The sequence below is a fragment of the Podarcis raffonei genome, chromosome Z (assembly GCF_027172205.1).
Source record: "Podarcis raffonei isolate rPodRaf1 chromosome Z, rPodRaf1.pri, whole genome shotgun sequence".
Classification (NCBI taxonomy): domain Eukaryota; kingdom Metazoa; phylum Chordata; class Lepidosauria; order Squamata; family Lacertidae; genus Podarcis; species Podarcis raffonei.
The window spans coordinates 8927264-8948936 of NC_070621.1; the positions used below are offsets into that span (position 1 = coordinate 8927264).

At 44.4% G+C, this 21673-nt stretch overlaps 1 protein-coding gene across 4 annotated transcripts in view; it reads left to right on the forward strand.

Moving 5' to 3' along the window:
• Positions 1-21673, forward strand: part of WHRN (whirlin) — a 116809-nt gene that overhangs the window by 67547 nt on the left and 27589 nt on the right. For all 4 annotated transcript variants that reach the window (XM_053373823.1, XM_053373825.1, XM_053373826.1 and 1 more), the window contains exons 4-5: positions 9739-9941; positions 13216-13252. In XM_053373823.1, coding sequence (XP_053229798.1) covers positions 9739-9941; positions 13216-13252 — 240 coding nt within the window. The remainder of the gene's footprint in view (positions 1-9738; positions 9942-13215; positions 13253-21673) is intronic.

Below are 21673 nucleotides of genomic sequence, written 5' to 3' on the forward strand. Positions count from 1 at the left end.
CCTTTAAAGTTGTGCATCAAGGAAAACATGACGGATGAGGTAAAATGAAGATAAAAAAGTATGGAGTATCTAATCTTTTCAAGTGGATTGTGGGACACTGTAAACAAATAAAAATCCCGCCAAGCATCTAATCCTTAAAAGCAGAGTTATTTAAAGTAACAGATCGTTCCGCTCAAAAATCAAAGCATTAAATAAGATATATCACGGTACGTTTCCCCACTCTTCTTTTAATACTGGAGCCTGTGGCTAATATGGAGACATTTTTATAGCAAGGGTGTTATTTATAAGCCAAGAATGAAATAAGAAATGATGAGTGAAGGAATGGGAATGTGCACAGAATTTAGTGGAGCCCCAAAACAGAGGCTGGAAGCGAGCAATGTCATATTGGGAAAACTGGAGAAGGAGGAGGAGAACTTGATAAATAGAATTACTAGCTAGTTGGGATGGGAAAATCTGTCATAGAATCATAGAATCGTAGAATTGTAAGGAAACCCAAGGGTCGTCTAGTCCAACCCCCTGCTATGAAGGAATCTGAGCTAAAGAATCCCTGACAGATGGTCATCCAACGTTTGCCTTAAAACCTCCAAGGAATGAACTTCCAGCACCTCTTGTGGGAGTCTCTTCCTCTTTCAAACAGGTCTTACTGTCAGAAAGTTCTTCCTGATATTTAGTCGGAATCTCTTTCTTGTAACTTGAATCCATTGATTTGGGTCCTACCCTCTTGAGCAGGAAGAAACAAGCTTTCTCCATCTTCCATGTGACAGCCCTTAAGGTATTTGAAGATGGCTATCATATCTCCTCTCTGTCTCCTCTTCCTCAGACTCAACATACCCAGTTCCCTCAACCATTCCTCATAAGGCTTGGTTCCCAGATCCTTGATCATCTTGGTCACCATCCTCTGCACACATTCCAGCCTGTCAATATTCTTCTTAAATTGTGGTGCCCAGAACTAGACGCAGTATTCCAAGTGTGGTCTGACCAAGGCAGAATAGACTGGGACTATTACTGTCTTTGATTGACACTAGACTTCTGTTGATACAGCCTAGAATAGCATCAGCTTTTTTTTTCCTTTTTTTTTTTGCTGCTGCATCACACTATTGCACAAGGAGAAGGGGACGACAGAGGACGAGATGGTTGGACAGTGTTCTCGAAGCCACAAACATGAGTCTGACCAAACTGTGGGAGGCAGTGGAAGACAGGAGTCCCTGGCGTGCTCTGGTCCATGGGGTCACGAAGAGTCGGACACGACTAAACGACTAAACAACAACAACACACTATTGACTCTTGTTAAGCTTGTGGTCTACTAAGACTCCTAGATCCTTTTCACATGTACTACTGGTGATCCAAGTGTTTCCCATCATATTTGTGCAGCTGGGTCTTCCTGCCTAAGTGTAGAACTAGACATTTGTCCCTACTGAAATTCATTGTGTTAACTTGGGCCCAGTTTTCCAATCTGTTAAGGTCATATTGAATCCTGATTCTGTCTTCTGTGGCATTGGCTACCACTCCCAGTTTGGTGTCATCTGCAAATCTGATGAGTCATTAGGGAGCACTCTTTGGGTTCGTTCAGTCAACCAGCTACAAATCCTCCTAACAGTTACCTGGTCCAGCCCATATTTAACTAACTTCTCCACAAGAATATCATGGGGGACTTTGTCAAAAGCATTACTCAATTCAAGATACACTATGTCCGCAGCATTCCCCTGATCCACCATGCTTGTAATTCCATTAAAAAAAAAGAAAGAAATGAGATCTATCTGGCATAACCTGTTTTTGAGAAACCCATGCTGAGTCTTAGTAATCACAGCATCCTTTTTTGAGTGCTCACAAACTGACTGTTTAATTATCTGTTTAAGGACTTTTCATAGTATCGGTGTCCAGAAGACTGGCCTCCAGCCTGGAGATCTGAATTCATTTAAACTAGCTAGGTGTTCCCTTACCACCTCTTTTCCTATCTTGACCTGCAGCTCCCTCCTTATATCAGTTATTAAGTTATCACCAGATTGGGCACTGCTTTTCTTTTGAATGAAGACAGAGGCAAAGTAGGTGTTGAGCAGTTCTGCTTTCTCTCTGTCACCCAATAACATTTCTCCATCTTCTCCATGCAGATAATATACTACTTGCTTGTTCCTTCTCTTTCTTCGAACATAGCTGAAGAAACCTTTTTTTATTGTTTGGCCCACCTGACCTTCTCCTTGCACCTGTTGGCTACTCATGTATACTCCTCCTTTCTTATTTCTCATTCCTTCCATTAGTTATACACGTCCTTCCTAAATCCCAGCTCATCTGTAAGCTCCTTATGCAGCCACACTGATTTCTTTAGATGCCTTCTACTTTTCATTTTTGTTGGAATTGTCTGCATTTGGGCCTTCAATAAGAAACTCCCATTCATCTTGGATTCTCTTCTATTTGAGTATTTCTGACCGTGGGATCTCACCCAGTGGCTCCTTGGGCTTTTTGAAATCAGCCTTCTTAAAGTCCAGAGTGCAAATCCAATTACACTCAGCTTCTCATTTTTCCTATCTTAAATTCACATTTCTCCACATTTCCACATCAGTGGTGAATCATCTGTTTCACACTCAGAAGGTCCTAGGTTTGATCCCCAGCATCTCCAGGAAGGGCTGAGAGAGGCTTCCTGCTTGAAACCCTGGAGAAATGCTACCACCCAGTGCAGAGAATATTGAGCTATATGGACTAATGATCTGCCTCAGTTTAAGGCAGCTGGCTATGTCCCTAGACAACACAAAAGCTTTTGAACAGGTAATGGACCTAGTCATCCCAATAATTTTGTTGTAGGACCCCACTTCTATATAACATTGCTGGGAGGAGAGGAAAACAGAGGGATGGAGTTTAGCCTTTCTCGCTCTGGGCTTCTCCACACTTCCACTTGACTCATGCCTAGGAAGCATGAGTCCAAGAGGCTTTCTGCTTGTCTGATGCTTTCTAGGGATGGGTCTGAGTGGTTCTTCATTTGTTCTGCCATTTTCCCCAGGGGGGAAAAAACACTGAATTGCCGCTGAATCAGAACAAAATCAATCTGCAGAAAAACTGTTTGACGTTTGTTTCAATTCAGCGATAAGTAGCAAGTTTTCCCAGGAGAAAAACAGAGGGTCAAGTGGAAGTCTTTCTCTCTTTGCAAATCCAAACTTGGTTTGTTTTGAAATGGCAGCCTGACTCCTGTCCCCTGCAATGATAGACTGGCTCTTGCTTAGCTTTGGCAGATGATTTATGGTCCAATTGACTGAGGAAAAGAGTAGAAGAGGCTGAAAGGTTTGGGCTGTCACTCCTCTCCTTGAACAAAAGAAGCTTGTGAGAAACAGCAAGAGGTCTTTGGGCTCAATGTGTTGCCTTCGATAGAGAAGCGGGAAGATTATCAAAGGGCATTTAGGAGCTGTTGTGATGTTAAGAGGGAAGCCAGAGTCATTATGCCTGGGAGCCCTTGCAGAAATTTGCCTGCTGTCTGCTCATGGGTGGAGCCAGGATTTTGTTAGGGGGCAGAACTTTTGTTAGGGGGGCAGAACCAATGCGTATTTCTATTGTTTTACTTGATCTAGGAGGGCAGCTGCCCCCCTTGCTATGCCCATGTGTCTGCTCCATCTTCCATTCCTCAAAAAAAAAAAAATCTAAATTCAGAACCAAGAAATAAAAAAAAATCAAGCCAAGCGTTGTGATCTGAATGAATAATTAGAATTAAATCCAATCCCTCCTCTTTCTTGCCCAGTGTGTTACTCTGCCAAGAGCCAGGCCTCTCAAAGAACATTTGCATCTTCGTTTTTCCTCTCTGTATGTATCACAAGGGAATAAATAAAACATGACATGAAGAAAATGGAGATAGATTCTTTGAGTTGTGCCCCCCCCTTTCCTTTTTCATAATAATGTTAGAAGTTTGGAGCATTCAGTGATGAAGCAAGGAGATGAGCTGAATGTGATAGACAATGAACTTTGAGAACTCCCTTCCACAATATACTGTGGTGGCCAGCAGACCTGGCACCAGCACTCAGCCAAGCTGGGCACTGCCAGGGTCTCCCAGGAGCTTGTAAGACCTCCTCAGAAGTTCCAGAGCACTGCCACTTTTGAGTAGGAGCTGTCAGGAGCAAGCCAGCACAAAATCACACTGTGTAAGTGAAGTTTACTTTTCATTAGAAGAAACAAGGTCTGCTCAAGAGTGCCAGGTGTAATAAGCATAGCAACTCTTCTTGGTAGGTCTTGCCCCTGTGAAGCAGTTGTGGAGACTGAAAGTCCCTGCCTTCCTAGACTAAGTCTCCCCCTCCCCTGGGTCATTCCCAAGCAATCTGAGACTATGCCGGTGTGCCTCTCTTTTCTCCTTCTGCTTCATACATCTCATGGTCCTCAGAGACCAGTGGGGAGGGAATCTTGTCACAGCAGGAGGGGGAGACCCTCTGGCCTCTTCACCAGCCTGACTTATCTCTGTCTTTTGGGCTCTCTCCTCTCCAGCTCCTGCCTCTGCTTCCGTTTGGGACTTCTCTCTGTCACAGACTCTCCCTGCTTACTAAACCCCATCACCTCTTCAGCTAACCACTTATCATCATTCCACCACCTGGCTCTGAGCCTTCTTCCCTTGGGGGTTCTCCAGCTGGTGTCTCTCACCATTCCTCTGTGTCCAGCCAGTTCATGATAGGAGCAAAGCTCAGCTCCCAACTACAGTGGCTGCCCTAGTATAGTCTGGATAGAAGTATGGGTCAATGGCATCTATGAGTTGAGTCACTGCATTTTGAGTAACTTAAGATGTTGGTTGGCCGTCATAGACAGGAGTCACATGTAGCTCCCATTCAAAAGTTCTGTCTGTAGATACAACTCACAGGTTTAAACTACAGGTTAAGTGGAGTGCTGTGATTCTTTTCTATTTTGGTTTTCCCAAATCAACCTGGAACACATTGTTATCAGAGCAAAATTAGAGATTGGATGATGAGAAGGGTGGTTTAAATTCTCCCCCTTGCCATCTTGCAGCTCAAAAGTACCCTCTCCAAATTTCTGTTTCACCAACCAGAGGCGGGTGGTAGTGAAAAAATCAGGCCATGGTAGTGAAAAAAGCAGACCATGAGCTTCAAAAGGTGGTGAAAGAGTTAAGTAGGCTTCCTCCCTCCCACTCACTCACCCTAATTTTTCCTCAAACTCAGCCTGTTCAAGGTTTCTATGGTTAAAAAAAATAATAGAAAAGTGGAACAATCAGAGAAATCCACTTAATCTGCAGTTTGAGTTGGAGGTCAAATTGCATTGAGAGGCAGTAGCAATGCACAAAGCCCCCGAATGTAGGCTGGAGGCGGGAGAAAGCAGTGGGCTGTTACTGCAAGCCGCTGGAGAGCCACGAATTGTGCCAGCAGCTTTATTGAGACAGTGACTGTGCTATTCTGGACTTCCACTGGAGTCTAATCAAAGCCCAACCTGCCTCTCTGATTTGGCTGTGTGAACTCACTGCAGTCTGAAAACCATGTTTCCATTTGAGAGGGAGCGAGAAGAATTCTCCAAAGGACCACCAGAGAATTATATTTGAGCTTTCACATTATGTCAAAGCCACTTCTGGAAATCTAGCAGAATATACTGGAAGTATCAGTGGTGTACAGTGAAATTTTTTGTAGATTAGTAAGGGCCAGAGGCGTCAGCTTACAAGGTCAATTGGAGGAGTGATGTGAATGTGATGTTGCAATGTCCAGACATTGCATGCATGAGCACCGCACCTCCCTCCCTAAGTCAGGTAGAAGCTTCCCGGGCTTTGAGAAGGAGGTGCCAGGGGAACACTTAGGGGACTAGCCTGGTCTCCTAGTTCACTCACTGCACACCAATGCCTGTTTACAGTTCGTCCCTGTAGATTTTATAGCAGGATCATGGGAGAACAGAAGCAGGAATTTGTGGAAAGGATGGGGGAGTAGTCATGCTGTCCAGTGATGTTAGTTCCTGTGTCATGCAGTGTCAACTGGTGTGAATGAAATTTAGTGTGACAAGCCAGTTTATTGATCAAAAAAGCCACAGTTCCATAATGCAGTGGTTTTCAACCAGTGTGCTGTGGCACCCTGGGGTGCCTTGAATAATTGTCAGGGGTGCCATGGACAACTCTGGCCTCTGGCCCTCTTTGCTTCCTTCCCTCCTCTGATGCCCTCGTGTCTCTGCTTCCAAAAGGCTTGAACAGCTGTTTGTTGCAGCAGCTGCCCTGGCTACAAGCCCCACAGGCGAATGGTGCCTCTGGGGCTGGCCAGGCAGTGCTTCCCAGGCTCCTGTGGGGCAGTGTAAGAAGGCACCTCTCTTTGGGGCAGGAGGGGCAGCTCAGAGCAGCTGTCTGAAGGACTCCCAAGGAGAGGGGAGAGGAGAGGAGGCTGAGGGAGCACTCCACAAGGGAGGGTGTTCTAAAAAAGGGTGAGAGGCTGCCAGCTCTGCAGGCAAGGGGTGACATAACAGGGCTCCTGAACCCCACAGGGGTGCTGCAGAAAGAATGTAGTTGGTCAAGGGAGTGTTAGGAAATGGGATAGATACACTAGCATTGCAGTAGTGAAAACTAATGCAATATTCCCCAAGTCTGAATGTGCCTTCAACTTCTCCCCACCTGCCGGCCTTCTTACAAGCACCACAAGCCCTTCTCCCTGGTGATAACAAAATACAATGATTAGTGGGGGTTGGTCCACTAGGGCAAATAAGACACAGCCTCACTAGCTTCAGCCTGGTCTCAGCTAACACACACTACCTGCTTTCTCACTTAGTGGATGTCCCTGCCTATCAGCTTTCTCCTTCTCCTTATGGCTCATCCACTTCTGTTTGCCCCACTGCTTTCACCCAGGAAAACCCACAGTTTAGTGCTAAATCAGAACAAACAGCTATCAGGTTTTCTGTGACAGCAGTAAAGTAGTGTTTTCCTGGTGTAAGTGGCAGGGCAAAGGCACTTGAAGCCCTTGGAACCCTGCCTAGAAAGCATGAGACATGTGGAAAACCAGAAAGAACAAAGCTTGGACAAGCCCCAAGTCTCACTGCTGCCCTTTGTAGAACTCAGGAGGGAGAAGGATGGGGACAAAGCTAGAATTAACTGACTCCATCTCTCATTGGTTCTGGATCTGCCTGTCACTGACTCTGGCTCCACCTACTGTGGATCTCCATGATTTCCACCCTTCTGGTCCCCATGAGCAGCAGCCATCGCTGACTGCCAGAAGATTAAGCTTCTCAGGACTACCCTCCAAGTGGATATCTCCTTGCAGGCAAAATAAATAAATAAGCACTAACCATCTCTGTGGCCAGGACAGGCAGCTTGGACCACAGAAGGCCTCATAGCCTCCAAGTGGCATCTCTCCGACTGCTGCAGAAGCACCACAGTCTTGGCAATGGAAGCATTAAGCCATTTTAATTTAGGAAGAGCTACAGAGGAATGTTGAGGCTGGTAGTCCAAGCCAGGCAGGAGGACTATCAATCCTGGCAAAGAGAACTTGTTTTCGCTTCAGGCGCAGATTGCAAGACATAAGGAGGCAGTGAAGGAGGTTTCAAAGAGAGCTACTGAAAGCCTCCAACAGATTTAAGAATGCAGGAAATGGCCTTATACTGAGTGAAAACCATTGGTCCATCTAGCTCATTACTGTCTACACTGGCTGGCAGAGTTTCAGGCAGAAGTTTCTCCCAACCTTATCTAGAAATGGGGATTGGACCTGGAACCTTCTGCATGCAAAGCAGATGCCTGACCAATAATACTGAGTCAGACCATTGGTCCATCTAGCTCAGTATTGTCTACACTAACTGGCAATGACACTCCAGGATTTCAGGCAGGAGTTTCTCCCACCTGGAGAACTTCCACATAGGCTCTCTTTCCAATTTCTTTTTTTCCTAACTGGCTACAGAGCTGGTTTTTGAAGTAGTTTTGTCATGCTCCAGAAGAGTGGCAGGGAACATCTGCATTAGAATACATTGTCTGCAGGGTAGGTTTTTCACTCACAACAACAACAACAACAACAACAACAACAACAACAACAACAATTTATTAGTTATACCCCTCCCATCCGGCTAGGTTTCCCCAGCCACTCTGGGTGGCTTCCAACAAAGTATTAAAATACAGTAGTCTGTTAAACATTAAAACCTTCCCTAAAGAGGGCTGCCTTCAGATGTCTTCTAAAAGCCTGGTAGTTGTTGTTCTCTTTGACATCTGGTGGGAGGGCGTTCCACAGGACGGGTGCCACTACCGAGAAGGCCCTCTGCCTGGTTCCCTGTAACCTCACTTCTCAAAGTGAGGGAACCGCCAGAAGGCCCTCGTGCTGGACCTCAGTGTCCAGGCAGAACGATGGGGGTGGAGATGTTCCTTCAGGTATACTGGGCCGAGGCCGTTTAGGGCTTTAAAGGTCAGCACCAACACTTTGAATTGTGCTCGGAAATGTACTGGGAGCCAATGTAGATCTTTCAAGACCAGTGTTATGTGGTCTCAGCGGCCACTCCCAGTCACCAGTCTAGCTGTCGCATTCTGGATTAGTTGTAGTTTCTCTGGAAGACAGACATGGCTAGAAGCTTGCATTGTATTCTTTAACAGCCATCATCACCAATGATAGAGAACTTGAAAGTCACAACCCTTTCGTGACTTTTTCTTCTTAGTAAGGTGAGTATTAATTAAAAACCATTGCTTATTCCAACACACCTCAGCCCATTTGCAAATGTATCTTAATTTCATAACAATGCAAGAAGAGCCTTATTGGATTGGAAGCAGGGTCCATCAAGTCTAACTCATCATTTTATCATCCTGTTTCTGACAGTGTTCAGCCAGATGTTTCCAGGAAGTCTATAAACAGGGCATGAAGGCAAGAGTCCTACCCCAGTTTGTTTCCAGCAACACCACCAGCACCCCGCAAGATAGATAAATAACATGCAGGCATCCTTGACAGGCCATTCCTTTGTGAATCCTCACCGTTGTTTGCCCATTGACAGCACTGAGATCATACACCCAGTTAGTCTTTAGCTACAACCTGGTGATTATCAGTGTGAGGTAATACAGAGCCAGGTTAATCCATTGGTAGCACAGGTGTTCTGAATCCCTGCTGAAAATATAAGAGGCCTCATCTATATTGACATTTTGCTAGCATTTGAAAATGCACCTGTTTACACAGAAATTCCTTTCATGTCTCTATCCAAATTTCTTGTCAACTGCTGTGTTAAGCGCAGTTTTAATCGGAGGGGGGTGTTGCAAATTTTAATGATTATATTTATATTTTCATGTTTGTATAACTGGTTTTTATGCTTTGCGAACTGCTTAGAAGCCTATTTCAGCATTAAGAAGCATATGCATTACTTAAATTATCATTACCTCCCATGCACACCTTTTAAAGTCATCCAAATCAGCTCCCATCTATAGTCCTAGCAGCAGCCTTAGAACTGCATCCTACAACCCAACTGTCCACTACTAAACTGCTTTCCAGGCCTGATTAGTGCCCTGGAGGTGTGGGTATCTCCCACCCCAAGGGTGATGGGCAGTCTGACACATTTTTTGTGTGTTTGAGAAGCTCTCTGGCATGGCACACAGCAATGCTACTCTAACAAAGGCATCAGCATGATTAAATTACCACAGGATTGGATTACTGCACCATGCTCTATATGGTGCTTTCATTGTTCTTGATCCAGAAGCTGCAGTTAGTGCAGAATTGCTGGCAGGAGTGAGACCCTATCAGCTTATAACACCTTTGCTCAGATACCTGCACTGGTTGCCATTCATTGGATGCAATCCCATTTTATGCACTCATCATCTCTTTCTTTCTACACTCTTCAAAGGTTGGGGACCAGATTCTGGAGGTGAATGGCCACAGCTTCCTCAGCATCCCCCATGATGAGGCAGTAAAGCTGCTCAAGTCTTCACGTCACCTCATAATGACTGTCAAAGATATTGGAAGACTGCCTCATGCTCGGACCACTGTAGACGAGACCAAGTGGATCACCAGTTCCCAAATTGGTGAGACGGCAGTCAACTTGGCAGGGTTTGTATCTTTTTACCAAGGCTTTTCCATTCTTCTGTGGTTGCTAAGACTGTCTCTTGATTTCCATATTCATAAAAGTCTTGGCAGAGAGAGATGGCTGAAGACATTTTGATGCCTGAGGCAAGGAACAAGCTGCCCACCCACTCCACCCAACCCCAATTAAAAATAAAGAAGCTGGTTGAACTGGCACTTTAAACTTATCCCAAACTATTAACTGAGATATTTTATGGGAAGCAGTTTGTGAATGACATCAAATAAATAAATAGCCATATAGGATTCAACAGCTTCATGGAGGATAAGCTATCCAAGTCTACTAGCCACTACGACTATGTTCTATATCCACCATCAGAAGTCACATTCCTCTGTATTCCAGTTGCTGGTCATCACAGATGGGGGAAGTGCTCTTGTCCTGCTAGTAGGCTTCCCATTGGGGCATCTGGTTGGCCTCTGTAAGAACTGGGTGCTGGGCTAGGTAGGCCATTTGACATACCCAGCAGCCAGACTCTTCTTATCTTCTACCTCTCCTGATGGAAGCAGCGTGCCTATGGCAATCACAACTGGAAAAAGTGCTGTTGCACTCAGTTCCTGCTTTTGGGCTTCCCATAGCAGGGGCATCCCACCCATGGGGCAACTGCCACATGTGGCAGGGTCCACAGGGGAAGCAGATCCTGATGTAGATCTTTATTCTCTCCTTGTTCATGATGTAGGACTTTACTCACCCCTTCTTCCATTGAGGTGGTAGCATCATTTTGTGGTTTGTCTCAGGAACCAAAATGTCTTCAGTTGGCCCTGTTCTATAGGTTGGTCACTGGGAGAACTTGATGCTGAGCTATGATGCCCTTTGGACTGATCCAGAGGGGCCCTAATTGTGTTCTTTAGACAGTCTTCTTCTGAGGGCAGCACCAGCAAGTGCGCTTGAGAGGTGACAAGACTGAGAGAAGGACCCAGTGCTATTTTTCTAGAGAAAGAGGTGGTGGAACTCACCACGCATGATTCCCTTGTTCTCTTATAATGGCAATGGTGCCCATCTGAGAGGTGCCAGAACTGAGTTCCTGTGAGTTCTAGCTGGGAAAAAATGCCCTAGAAGGGCCTCCCCTGAAGATCTCAAAACCCATCACAGGAAAGTTCTCATTCTGCCTAATTGTAGGTGGGTGGCCCTGTGGCAGGTTCTTTAATAGGACAAAAGGCCCTGTTCTCTCAAATCTTGATGTTCAGGTGTTAGGATGTAAGTTTCTTGGTTCATCTGCATGTTGTGGTGGTTGTTTTAGAAAGATCAAGCCTTCAGTGATGACCTTCAAATGCAAATACAGTGGTACCTCGGTTTACAAACTTAATCTGTTCTGGAAGTCCGTTCTTAAACCGAAACCATTCTTAAACCGAGGTGCACTTTCCCTAATGAGGCCTCCTGCTGCCGGTGCCCTTCCACCATTCGGCCTCCATTCTTAGACTGAGGTAAAGTTCGCAAACTGGGACACTGCTTCCAGTTTTGTGGAGTTCGTAAACCAAATAGTTCATAAACAGGGCTCTTCTTAAACCGAGGTACCACTGTACTACAAATGTTTAAAATCCAGATTCTGGGAACATTGCCAAATTTGTGCAGAATTTCATTTCAGCTGGATCAAAGGAGTGGGGGAAATCACACACAGCTTTTCAGAAAAGCTTTCCAGAGCCATCTGAACAGGGACAAATGTTTTTGCCCTATTTGTGTGTGTATGTATGTGCCACATTCTGAGGGAGGTTTCATTACTCCTTGTAGTGCATGAAGAAATATACTATTAACTCGTTGCTTCAGCAATGTGGGGGTGCATCCACTTTTCCATGTGGGCAACGCTGCTTTGTTTGCCTCGGTAATGTCATCAAATGCTGTTGGCTACATAGCATCAGAATAGCATCTCATTCATCGTATGATCCCTAATTGGCTGGGATCACATAGCAAGAGAGGAAAATGGTGTTGGATAAATGAATGGTGTTTTCCCATAGCATTGTATCTAATGCTAGTCTTAGGCTTCATCTGCACTATATTTTTAAAGCAACATTGAAGGTTGGATGGCACCTTGTATGCCTTCTTCTGGCAACTACTGCGCCCCAGCTTGTGCCATATGTATTGCTCTGCTTTCTTTTGGACCATTATCAGCGAGACTGAGAGGGTGGTCTTGTCCTCTGGGCAGCCCAGGACCTCCATACACACTGCCCAGACTTGTGCCTCTGTGAGGTCACTTCAGTGCTGCTAACACAGCAAAAGCAGCACAGGAGGCAGCAGTTATGAGTTTCTGGTCTCTGCAGCCACAGCAGGTGTGGTGGTTCTCCAGCTGTTTGACTCCACTTCCACAGGCACACTTCATTGTCTCTCAAGACATACTGCTTTAAAATGTCATGGTTTTCCCCAAATATCATGGGAACTGTTAAGGTTTAACAGTCTAGCCCTCTTTCCAGAGAATTCTGTGAATTAAAGCTTTGAGAGGGGAACAGAAAGTCTTCTAACAGCTCTTAGCACCCTTAAAATACAGGTCCCAGAATTCTTTAGGGAAAGTCATGACTGTTTAAATTTGTATCACACTGTTTTAAAGTTAGGGTGCCGATGTGTCCATACTCAAAATAGGCCTACATGCCCTCCATCATTTCTCCAATGAAAATAAAAAAATAAGGATGTCCTATTCCATCATCATCATCATCATCATCATCATTATTAATACCCTGTCCATCTGCATTGCCCCAGCCACTCTGGGAGACTTCCAACATATATAAAAACATAATAAAACATTAAACATTAAAAAAACTCCCCTATACAGGACTGCCTTCAGGCGGTTTCTAAAGGTTGTATAGTTACATATCTCCTTGACTCGGGGGTCACATAACTCCATGTCCTTTAACACTTACCTGATGGAAATGGAGATATCCTAAAAAAAAAGTGGGACATTCCAGGATCAAATCTGAAACCAGGATGGCTTCTGTACACCCGGGACTTTTCCTTCAAAATAGGGACACTCAGAAGGTCTGGACCTATCAAAAATAATTGGCCTGACTGACTTACAGTTATTAATTTCAATGGACCTGCTACAAGTAGAATGAGTAACAATTAACTGCCACCCTAATTTGTGGTACAAATTTTGCCACAGTTAAAAGGGAAATAATAACCAAAGAAAGACTCACCGTTCTTTTCACTTTCAATTTCTTTTTTTGAGGCTTAGTAGCTAAGATCTCTTTTTACCTAGATTTTGTACTCCCAGTTGGTACTCTCATTAGTTGGTGCTAATGATGACTGTTTTTACTCTAGGGTCTCTGGAGATCACACAGCAGAGGGGATAGCAAAGGTAAGAGACATCCAGGCTCAGAAAGCAGGTCAAGGGATTGCTTTTGAAATGTTGTTTGGACTTTGCAGAAGTTTGAAGCAACTCATGCAAGCTGCCCAAAGCAAAATCTGTTCCCACTAGAGTAGGGATGGGTAACAGGACTTGTCTACCATCCATGGGTCACTTTTGGCAGGTGAGCAGGGCCACCAACCTGTCAACCCCATGGTGTCATTTGATGATTCTTCCTTTGCAGACCAGGCTTCAAATGAAGTTGAGGCTCCAAAAATTCCTGTTGAAAGCAGGACTTGCTGAATGTAAACAACACTGAATACAAGCCTCACTGCCAAGGAATGATGAGGAGCAGTAATTATTCCTTGGTAGCCATGGTTGTCCTGGACAGGCTTCGCCTGTCACACATCTGATGTTGCATGGTGTCAAGTGAGTGAAAGGTGTGTGTGCCCATGGGTGAAACTGGCCAGCCAAACTCCTAACCCCTGTGAAAGAGATCAAATCAGCCGGTAGACGGAAGCTAATAACCATCAGGGTCACAACAGACATGAAGGAGGAACTTAACCTTTTCAACCTCTCTTAAGGTCCTGCATAAAAAACCCATTTTTAAGTTCCTATTTGCAAAAGGAGATGTGTGGCATCATTCTCACAGATTTAATCTTCCCTTTTTCTTTTGAGATGGGAGCCAGGAAGGAGAGTTAGAAATAAGAAACAGGCAAAAGCATGTGACGCAGAGGGAGGGAGAGAATGGCCAGGAGCATTGGACAGGGCAAAATCCCATCTGCAGTATTGGTTTATTGCCCACATTTTATAGACTCGGGACGTCAATCTAATTCAAGTCATGGCTGGGGTTTTTTACAGGACCTTGCAGATTGAGAATTAGTTATTAGTTACTCTCAAGCATAAGAGGCAACAATCAAGTACATCTGTGCCTCCATTTGTATAAACCATGGGGACGGTTCACATGAACACCATGAATTGCACACACATGGCTGCTTTAAACACACAAACCATCATGAACACAAAAACAAGACAACTGAGTCAACAGCTTCTGCCCGGTGGTGCCAGATCACACCCAGCTCCTAACCCAGACTTCCATGCAGGGTGCCCTGTCACCACCTTTGCAGAGGACAGTCCTCTATTTGATTGTTTGAAGGACTGTCCTGGTCCAAGTCCAGACCTATATACAGAAAGAACAGAAGGGACCTGGTGGTCTCCCATCTAGAGTGAACACGTTGATAGCAGCCCCACAGATTACCTGAAGGGAATGTGTGGAGAGTCTCCAGGGGCAGACAGAGAGACCTGGAGAGATACATTTGGCCCCTGGGCCTGAGGTTCCCCATCCCTGCTTTAGGTTGTGACTTTCATATGGAGGGGGAGGATACCCAATGCCCTCCTAGAATGATTGTAGCTAAGAAAGCTATCATCTGGAGTCCAGCTGGGGGCAGGCTGATTTGTAGGGCAGTGCACTGCTCCCTCTAATGGATCAACCTCCACTGTTGTCTCTTCTTCCAAAGGCTCTGCTTTCTACTTACAGAGAGGGTGGCATCTCAACGGGGAAGAATTCCAATATGCAGTCTCCATCTGTAACCTAATATAGAGTATTCCAGGAAGTGATTTACCACATGGTTCTACTGACTGTGTAAACTGGCCTTCTGGGAACTGTGCCTGTGCACTTATCACAAAAGAAGCCTGGTCCTTGGGTTTTCTTCTCTCACTGCTGTAGGCAGCAAAAAGTAAATCAGTGCTTATCATTGTCCTCCTGCAGAGCTTTCGAACCTGCGTCATCAGGGGCCGGTCCAATTACCTGGAGCTGCATCGTGCCCCAAACAATTGTGTGAGATTCCAATTGTGCCAGTGGTGTCAGTTGCGGCAGGGCATTCCTCATTTCTTAAAAATGGAAATGAGCTGCTAAGTTCTGCAGGTGGCTTTTGCTGATAAAAAGATTTACAAGGGTCTCTCTTCAGTGTGTTGACTGTCATTGCAGCTTGCCAGAGCCAACTCTGTTGCTGCCTCCAGGGCGGAAGTTATTGCAAACAGTTTGCGTGCCGCCATGTGTTAGGAGAAAATGTCTGTTCACGGAAACACTTGTCATGTTTGGAATCGCTCTGAAGAATTTGGCTGTAATGTTAAACTTGCTCATATGGGAGTAAGGCCCATTCAACTCAATAGGTCTTACTTCTGAGTTATAGGGAGGGGAACGGAATTAGATTTTTCTTGCAGCTGAATGAGAAACTACCTAATTTACACTTCCCAGATCAATATGTGAAGAGATAATACAAGTGTCCTTTGTAATTTGTACTTCTCCAGGTTTTGTGATGCGGTTCTTCAACCGATGTATACAAAAAGCCACGTGTTATGGAGAAATATGCCTTAAAATGCATGGTATTTTGGAAAATAACATACAGATATATTAGAGGAAATTACTTGCAAAATGTGTTTAGTCAAACTGGCATGCAACAATGTGTTCATGATGAGAAATTTGTTAAAGAATTTTTAAAATGCTAAAGAATTTTTCACGAGGATTTTTTAATACAATCATACCTCATGTTACGTTTGCTTCAGGTTGAGCGTTTTCAGGTTGCATCCTGCAGCAATCTGGAAGTACCGGAAAGGGTTACTTCCGGGTTTCACCGCTCGTGCATGCATAGACGGGCAAAATGACATCATGCACATGCGCAGAAGCGGTGAATCGCGATCTGTGCACACGCAGACGTGGGTTGTGTTCCTTTCAGGTTGCGAACGGATCCCGTTCGCAACCAGAGGTACCACTGTACATATAATTACAACTTGCTGAAGCAATGTAGGGAACTGGATATAAAGTTGGAAAAATGACATGCAGAAATTGAAATTCCCCAGTTCATCCATTTCAGGGCTAACCCTTCTAAAGCTGATCTGGACATGACTTTCCAAGAGACTGATTGCAACATGTTGTGCCTTTTCGAGAAGTAATTCAAATGTTCAGGGGGAAAGCTTGACATAGCTCTAGTGGTATAGAATAAATAATCAGGACAGTTAAAAGAAAGTACTTCTTCATGCAGCACATAATTAAACTTTGGAACTCTCTCCCACAGGATGACCACAAACTTCAATGACTTAAAAAGGAGGATTAGGCAAATTCTCTCAATTTTCCACTTCCCTTCTTCACAACAGTCAGGCAATATTTCATGTCCATGTATCATGTTTGGGCCACGCTAAGCTTTTTATGGGGGGGCCCTTGCCCTTTAGGGTCCTTCATAAGCTGACTGATGCCTTTCTTGCGCATGGATCCAATAACTGATGAGGAGTTCGCTATTAGTACTTTGTACTGTTCTCTGATCCTCCATTGATCTTTCCAATTTTGGTCACTAGATTCTGACCTCCCTTAAAGCAACGGCACTGTTGCGTGCTACCCCAATCTCTGAGCGCTGTGAGATTCCACGCTTCCAAGCTCTTACCCAGGGTTTGGTTTCCTCAGAATGAGGGACAGCAGACTGTGGCATCTTTATGATATATGGTTTATTTACACATATATACAATCTAGGCTTATGATGGAGTGGCTTACAGCATTAACACCCAAAGAAGGTCTTGCTATTCCCATAACCACATATTTGGATTCCAGCAGAAATCAGGCATGGTTCTGACTCCCTGGCTTCCCATCCTGCAACTTTTTTCTAATTTCTAGCTTACGCACCTCAGCTCTGACCTTTGTCTTTCTAACTACCAGTGAGCTGAAGGAGGGAGCCCCACCCATTTGTAGTCTAGCACAGAGCCACTTCCTTTGTTACCTTAAGGGGCCATTCTTAGAGGACCATTACCAAGAAACTTATCTGGCTCTCCAGCAATTTAAATCCTTGCTGCATCCAGGAAACTGAAGGGACTCTGGCATATAGCCTAACACACACACACACACACACACACACACACCAAACTCACAACAGTCCCTATCTAATCTTTTCAACCTCAGCAGCAGTTGCGACTTTGTACTCAAGCAACAAAAGAGAAGGAACCACACCAATGGGGTGGGGTGGGGTGGGAGAGAATGCCAGAAGCAAATCCATTAGGTGCAATTACACTTTCATGAATTATTCCTCACATGTTCTGAGTATCTTTCCCAAGGGAAATTATTCAGTAGTGAAATAGATGCAAAGTCTGTGTCTCCTTTCATAAATATTCCTCTTAGGAACAAAAGAAGCTGTCTTCTACTGAATCAGACCATTGATCCTTCTTGTCTACACTGACTGGCAGGGGCTTCCAGGATTCTAGACAGTTGACCTTCCCAGCCTTAAGTGGTGATGCCAGGGATTGAAACTGCTGCCTTGTGCATGCAGGGCAAGCACCCTGCTGCTGAACTACAACCCTTCCCCTCATTATTTCAGAGAGTACCAAGGAATAATTGCTAGGGAGCAACAGGGGAAGATGGCTTTGAGAAAGGATTAGAACACAGGGAAATCTTCTATAAAATATATTATACCAAATGGAGCCTCCAGGTTTTGAGGTACTCTACCAGGGATTACCACCTTCTCGGGGTTGGAACAATGGCAGGATTAATAGAATTTCAGGGGTGCTTGTAGGCATCCAAATCTATCCCTCTGTCCAGTGCATCCTGAACAGATGACTCTCCAGCCTCCAGCAAGGGACAACCACCCCTCTAAGGAAATTGGGTCTCTAGCCAAACTGCTCACCCCACCAAGAAGTTTCTCTTCATAGTCAGCCACAGTCTTCTCTCTTGCAGCCTAAGGCTATGAGATCTAGTTTTGTCTTTTTGGGCAGCAGTGGAGAACACACTTCTCTTCTATGTGACTGGAATGTTTAATTCAGGGGTCAGCAAACTTTTTCAGCAGGGGGCCGGTCCACTGTCTTTCAGACCTTGTGGCAGCCAGACTATACTTTGGAAGAAAAATATGAACGAATTCCTATGCCCGACAAAGAACCCAGAGATGCATTTTAAATAAAAGGGCATATTCTACTCATGTAAAAACACCAGGCAGGCCCCACAAAGAACCCAGAGATGCATTTTAAATACAAGTATGTATAGGAGCCAGTATGTGGTAGTGGTTAAGAGCGGTAGAGTTGTAATCTGGGGAACCAGGTTTGATTCCCCGCTCCTCCACATGCAGCTGCTGGGTGACCTTGGGCCAGTCACACTTCTTTGAAGTCTCTCAGCCCCACTCACCTCACAGAGTGTTTGTTGTGGGGGAGGAAGGGAAAGGAGAATGTCAGCCGCTTTGAGACTCCTTTGGGTAGTGATAAAGCGGGATATCAAATCCAAACCTTCTTCTTCCTTCTTTACAAGGGCACATTCTACTCATGTAAAAACACGCTGATTCCTGGACCATCTGCGGGCCGGATTGAGAAGGTGATTGGGCTGCATCTGGCCCCCGGGCCTTAGTTTGCCTACCCATGGCTTAATTGAACTCAAATCATGCCTTTAGCTTGCCTGGTAGGAGGACAGATAGGGACATGAGGGTATGTGGAAAAACTAGTCTATTTTTTTTAATATAAACTATTTATTGAAGTTTTACAAAAACATAGGTTTGCAAAATACATAAAGAAAAAAAAGAAAACATAGGAAAAGAAAAAGATAACAAAAGAAAAAATACAAAAATACATAAGAAAGAAAAATGAAAAATAAAAATACAAAATACAAAAAACGAATAGATAAAAAAGAGTTAAAAACAAATCCATTTTTTGTAACTTTAAACTCATTAGCTTGTTTCCTTGACCTCCTCACACCTCCCCTTTTTGTATTCCCATTTAAATAATCAAATCAGCAAATCCTTACCCTCTTTCGTTTATCTTAACTCTATATCTTAACATATTATAACTCTATATTTTCATCCATTATCAATTCATTTTTTCATATTCTCATTAACTTTGTTGCTAATGTCACTTATTTTCAATCCAACATCATTTTTAACATTCATTAATTTTACAGTGTTTTCGCAAATAGTCTTTAAATTTCTCCCAGGGGGCCTTCTCCCAGGTCTCGGATTCTGCCAGTCATTTCCACTAATTCCATATAGTCCATCACCTTCATCTGCCACTCTTCCAGGGTGGGTAAATCTTGTGTCTTCCAATACTTTGCAATGAGTATTCTTGCTGCTGTTGTTGCATACATGAAGAAAGTTCTATCCTTCTTTGGCACCAATTGGCCGACTATGCCCAGGAGAAAGGCCTCTGGTTTCTTCAGGAAGGTATATTTAAATACCTTTTTTATTTCATTATAAATCATCTCCCAGAAAGCCTTAATCTTTGGGCACGTCCACCAAAGGTGAAAGAATGTACCTTCATTTTCTTTACATTTCCAACATTTGTTATCGGGCAAATGGTAGATTTTTGCAAGCTTGACTGGTGTCATGTACCACCTGTATATCATTTTCATAATATTCTCTCTTAAGGCATTACATGCCGTAAATTTCATGAAATGTATGGAAAAACTAGTCTATTGTACGAAGGGAAAATTTGCATCCTTTGCCCTGCCCACTTTTGCCTGGGCTCTGCCCACCACTGGCACATGGCCACTAGAAGGCTGACTAGATGAGGATTAGCCCCACCTCCAGAGGAAAAATACTCTCCACTCCAAGGGATGTAAGCAGCCGGCAATTTCCATTCTGATGTGTATTCACCACAATCAACGCTGTTTTCATTCTGCTGCTCTATGGTTTCCCCTAGAGACAGTATGTTAATCATCTCAATATCCACTATTTAACTGAAGCTATGTAAGTTACAGAATTATGTAGCTATTTATGTTACATATATACCCATTTCAAACATTGAAACAATGTTGAAAACATCATTCATTACATATTTGCAGGCTTAATACTGAGGTGGATGAATACTGATTCACCACTTGATTACTTGAACGATTTCTGTTCCTAACCACAGAGAAACATGTAAATTGCAGCAGTTCCTGCTGCTTCCATTTTGGTTTTCGTCAGAATTCTCAAACATTCTCTAGACACCACACATGGCCCCCAAAAGGTTGCCCAGAAGGGAATGTGGCTCCCTAAATGGAAAAGCATTCCCTATTCCTGCTTAAATTCAATCGGGCTGCTGATGGAATCCTGGCTAGGAACAAGAAAGGGACCTCTCCCCCCCCATCAGACTCAAGTGTTAACAATTGCTGATTATTCCAAGGGCCAAAAGATTCTTCACCAGCAGGCCACCTACTCTGAAACCTTTTGAGAGCAACTGGCTTGATTTTAATGGAGGAACGCTTTACAATTACAGCTCCTAGCTCAATGTCTGCTAGCCACTCTCCTACATTTCCCACTGATTCCATTCCTCTGTCTGCAGCTGATGAAGGTTCTTTGCCCATTTTTAAATTTAAAGAGCAGCCTAAAAATCAAGGCATAATGCAAAAATAAAATTATGCAAAGGTTCTAATTTTAAAGTGAAGAGACTCTCCCAGACACTTGAATGCAAGGCAGGATAATGAACCTTCTATTTTTGGAGTTCGGACGTAGTATGAGATGGCAAAGAGACTTGTATGGGAGGGGCGGGGTAGTAGCTTAGTGGCAGAGTGCATCTGCTGATATGAAATCATCCTGGATATCAAATGCATTAAAGGGCAGGAGAGAATGCACAGACTACTTCAGGGACACCCAACTTTGTGTCTCCAGATAAGCTGAACTACAAAGCCAGTGTGGTGTCATAGAGTGTTAGACTAGGATCCAAGAGACTAGGTGTGGTGAGCTCCCTCTTAAAGCTAAAGGAATCCCTGACCATTAGGTCCAGTCATGATTGACTCTGGGATTGCGGCGCTCATCTCGCTCTATAGGCCAAGGGAGCCGGCATACAGCTTCCGGGTCATGTGGCCAGCATGACTAAGCCGCTTCTGGTGAACCAGAGCAGTGCATGGAAACGCTGTTTACCTTCCCGCAGGTACTTGTTTATCTACTTGCACTTTGATGTGCTTTCGAACTGCTAGGTTGGCAGGAGCAGGGACTGAGCAAAGGGAGCTCACCCCATCGCGGGGATTCGAACCACCGACTTTCTGATCTGCAAGTCCCAGGCTCTGTGGTTTAACCCACAGTGCCACCCGCATCCCGAACTCCCTCTTAAGTACTGCTTAATTGGTTTTTATGAAGAATTGAAGGGTCATCGAGTCCGACCCCCTGCAATGCAGGAATCTCAACTAAAGCATCCATGACAGATGACCATCCAACCTCAGCTTAAAAACCTTCAGGGAAGGAGGGTCTCATCCAGCAGGGTCTTGTTATATTCTTAATGAACTCCCATAATCCCTGACCTTTGTCCATGCTGGTTGGCACTGATGGCAGTTGGAGTCTAACAACATCAGGGGGTCATTGAGTTGACAAGTCATACTGGCATGCAGTATGCCACACAGCGCAGCCACCCATCCCAGCCACCTAACCGACCAGAAGTCCCACATTTGTTTTTTGTTTTAAAAATGGCACCCAACACACAAGGCCCAGCACACAAGTCAGC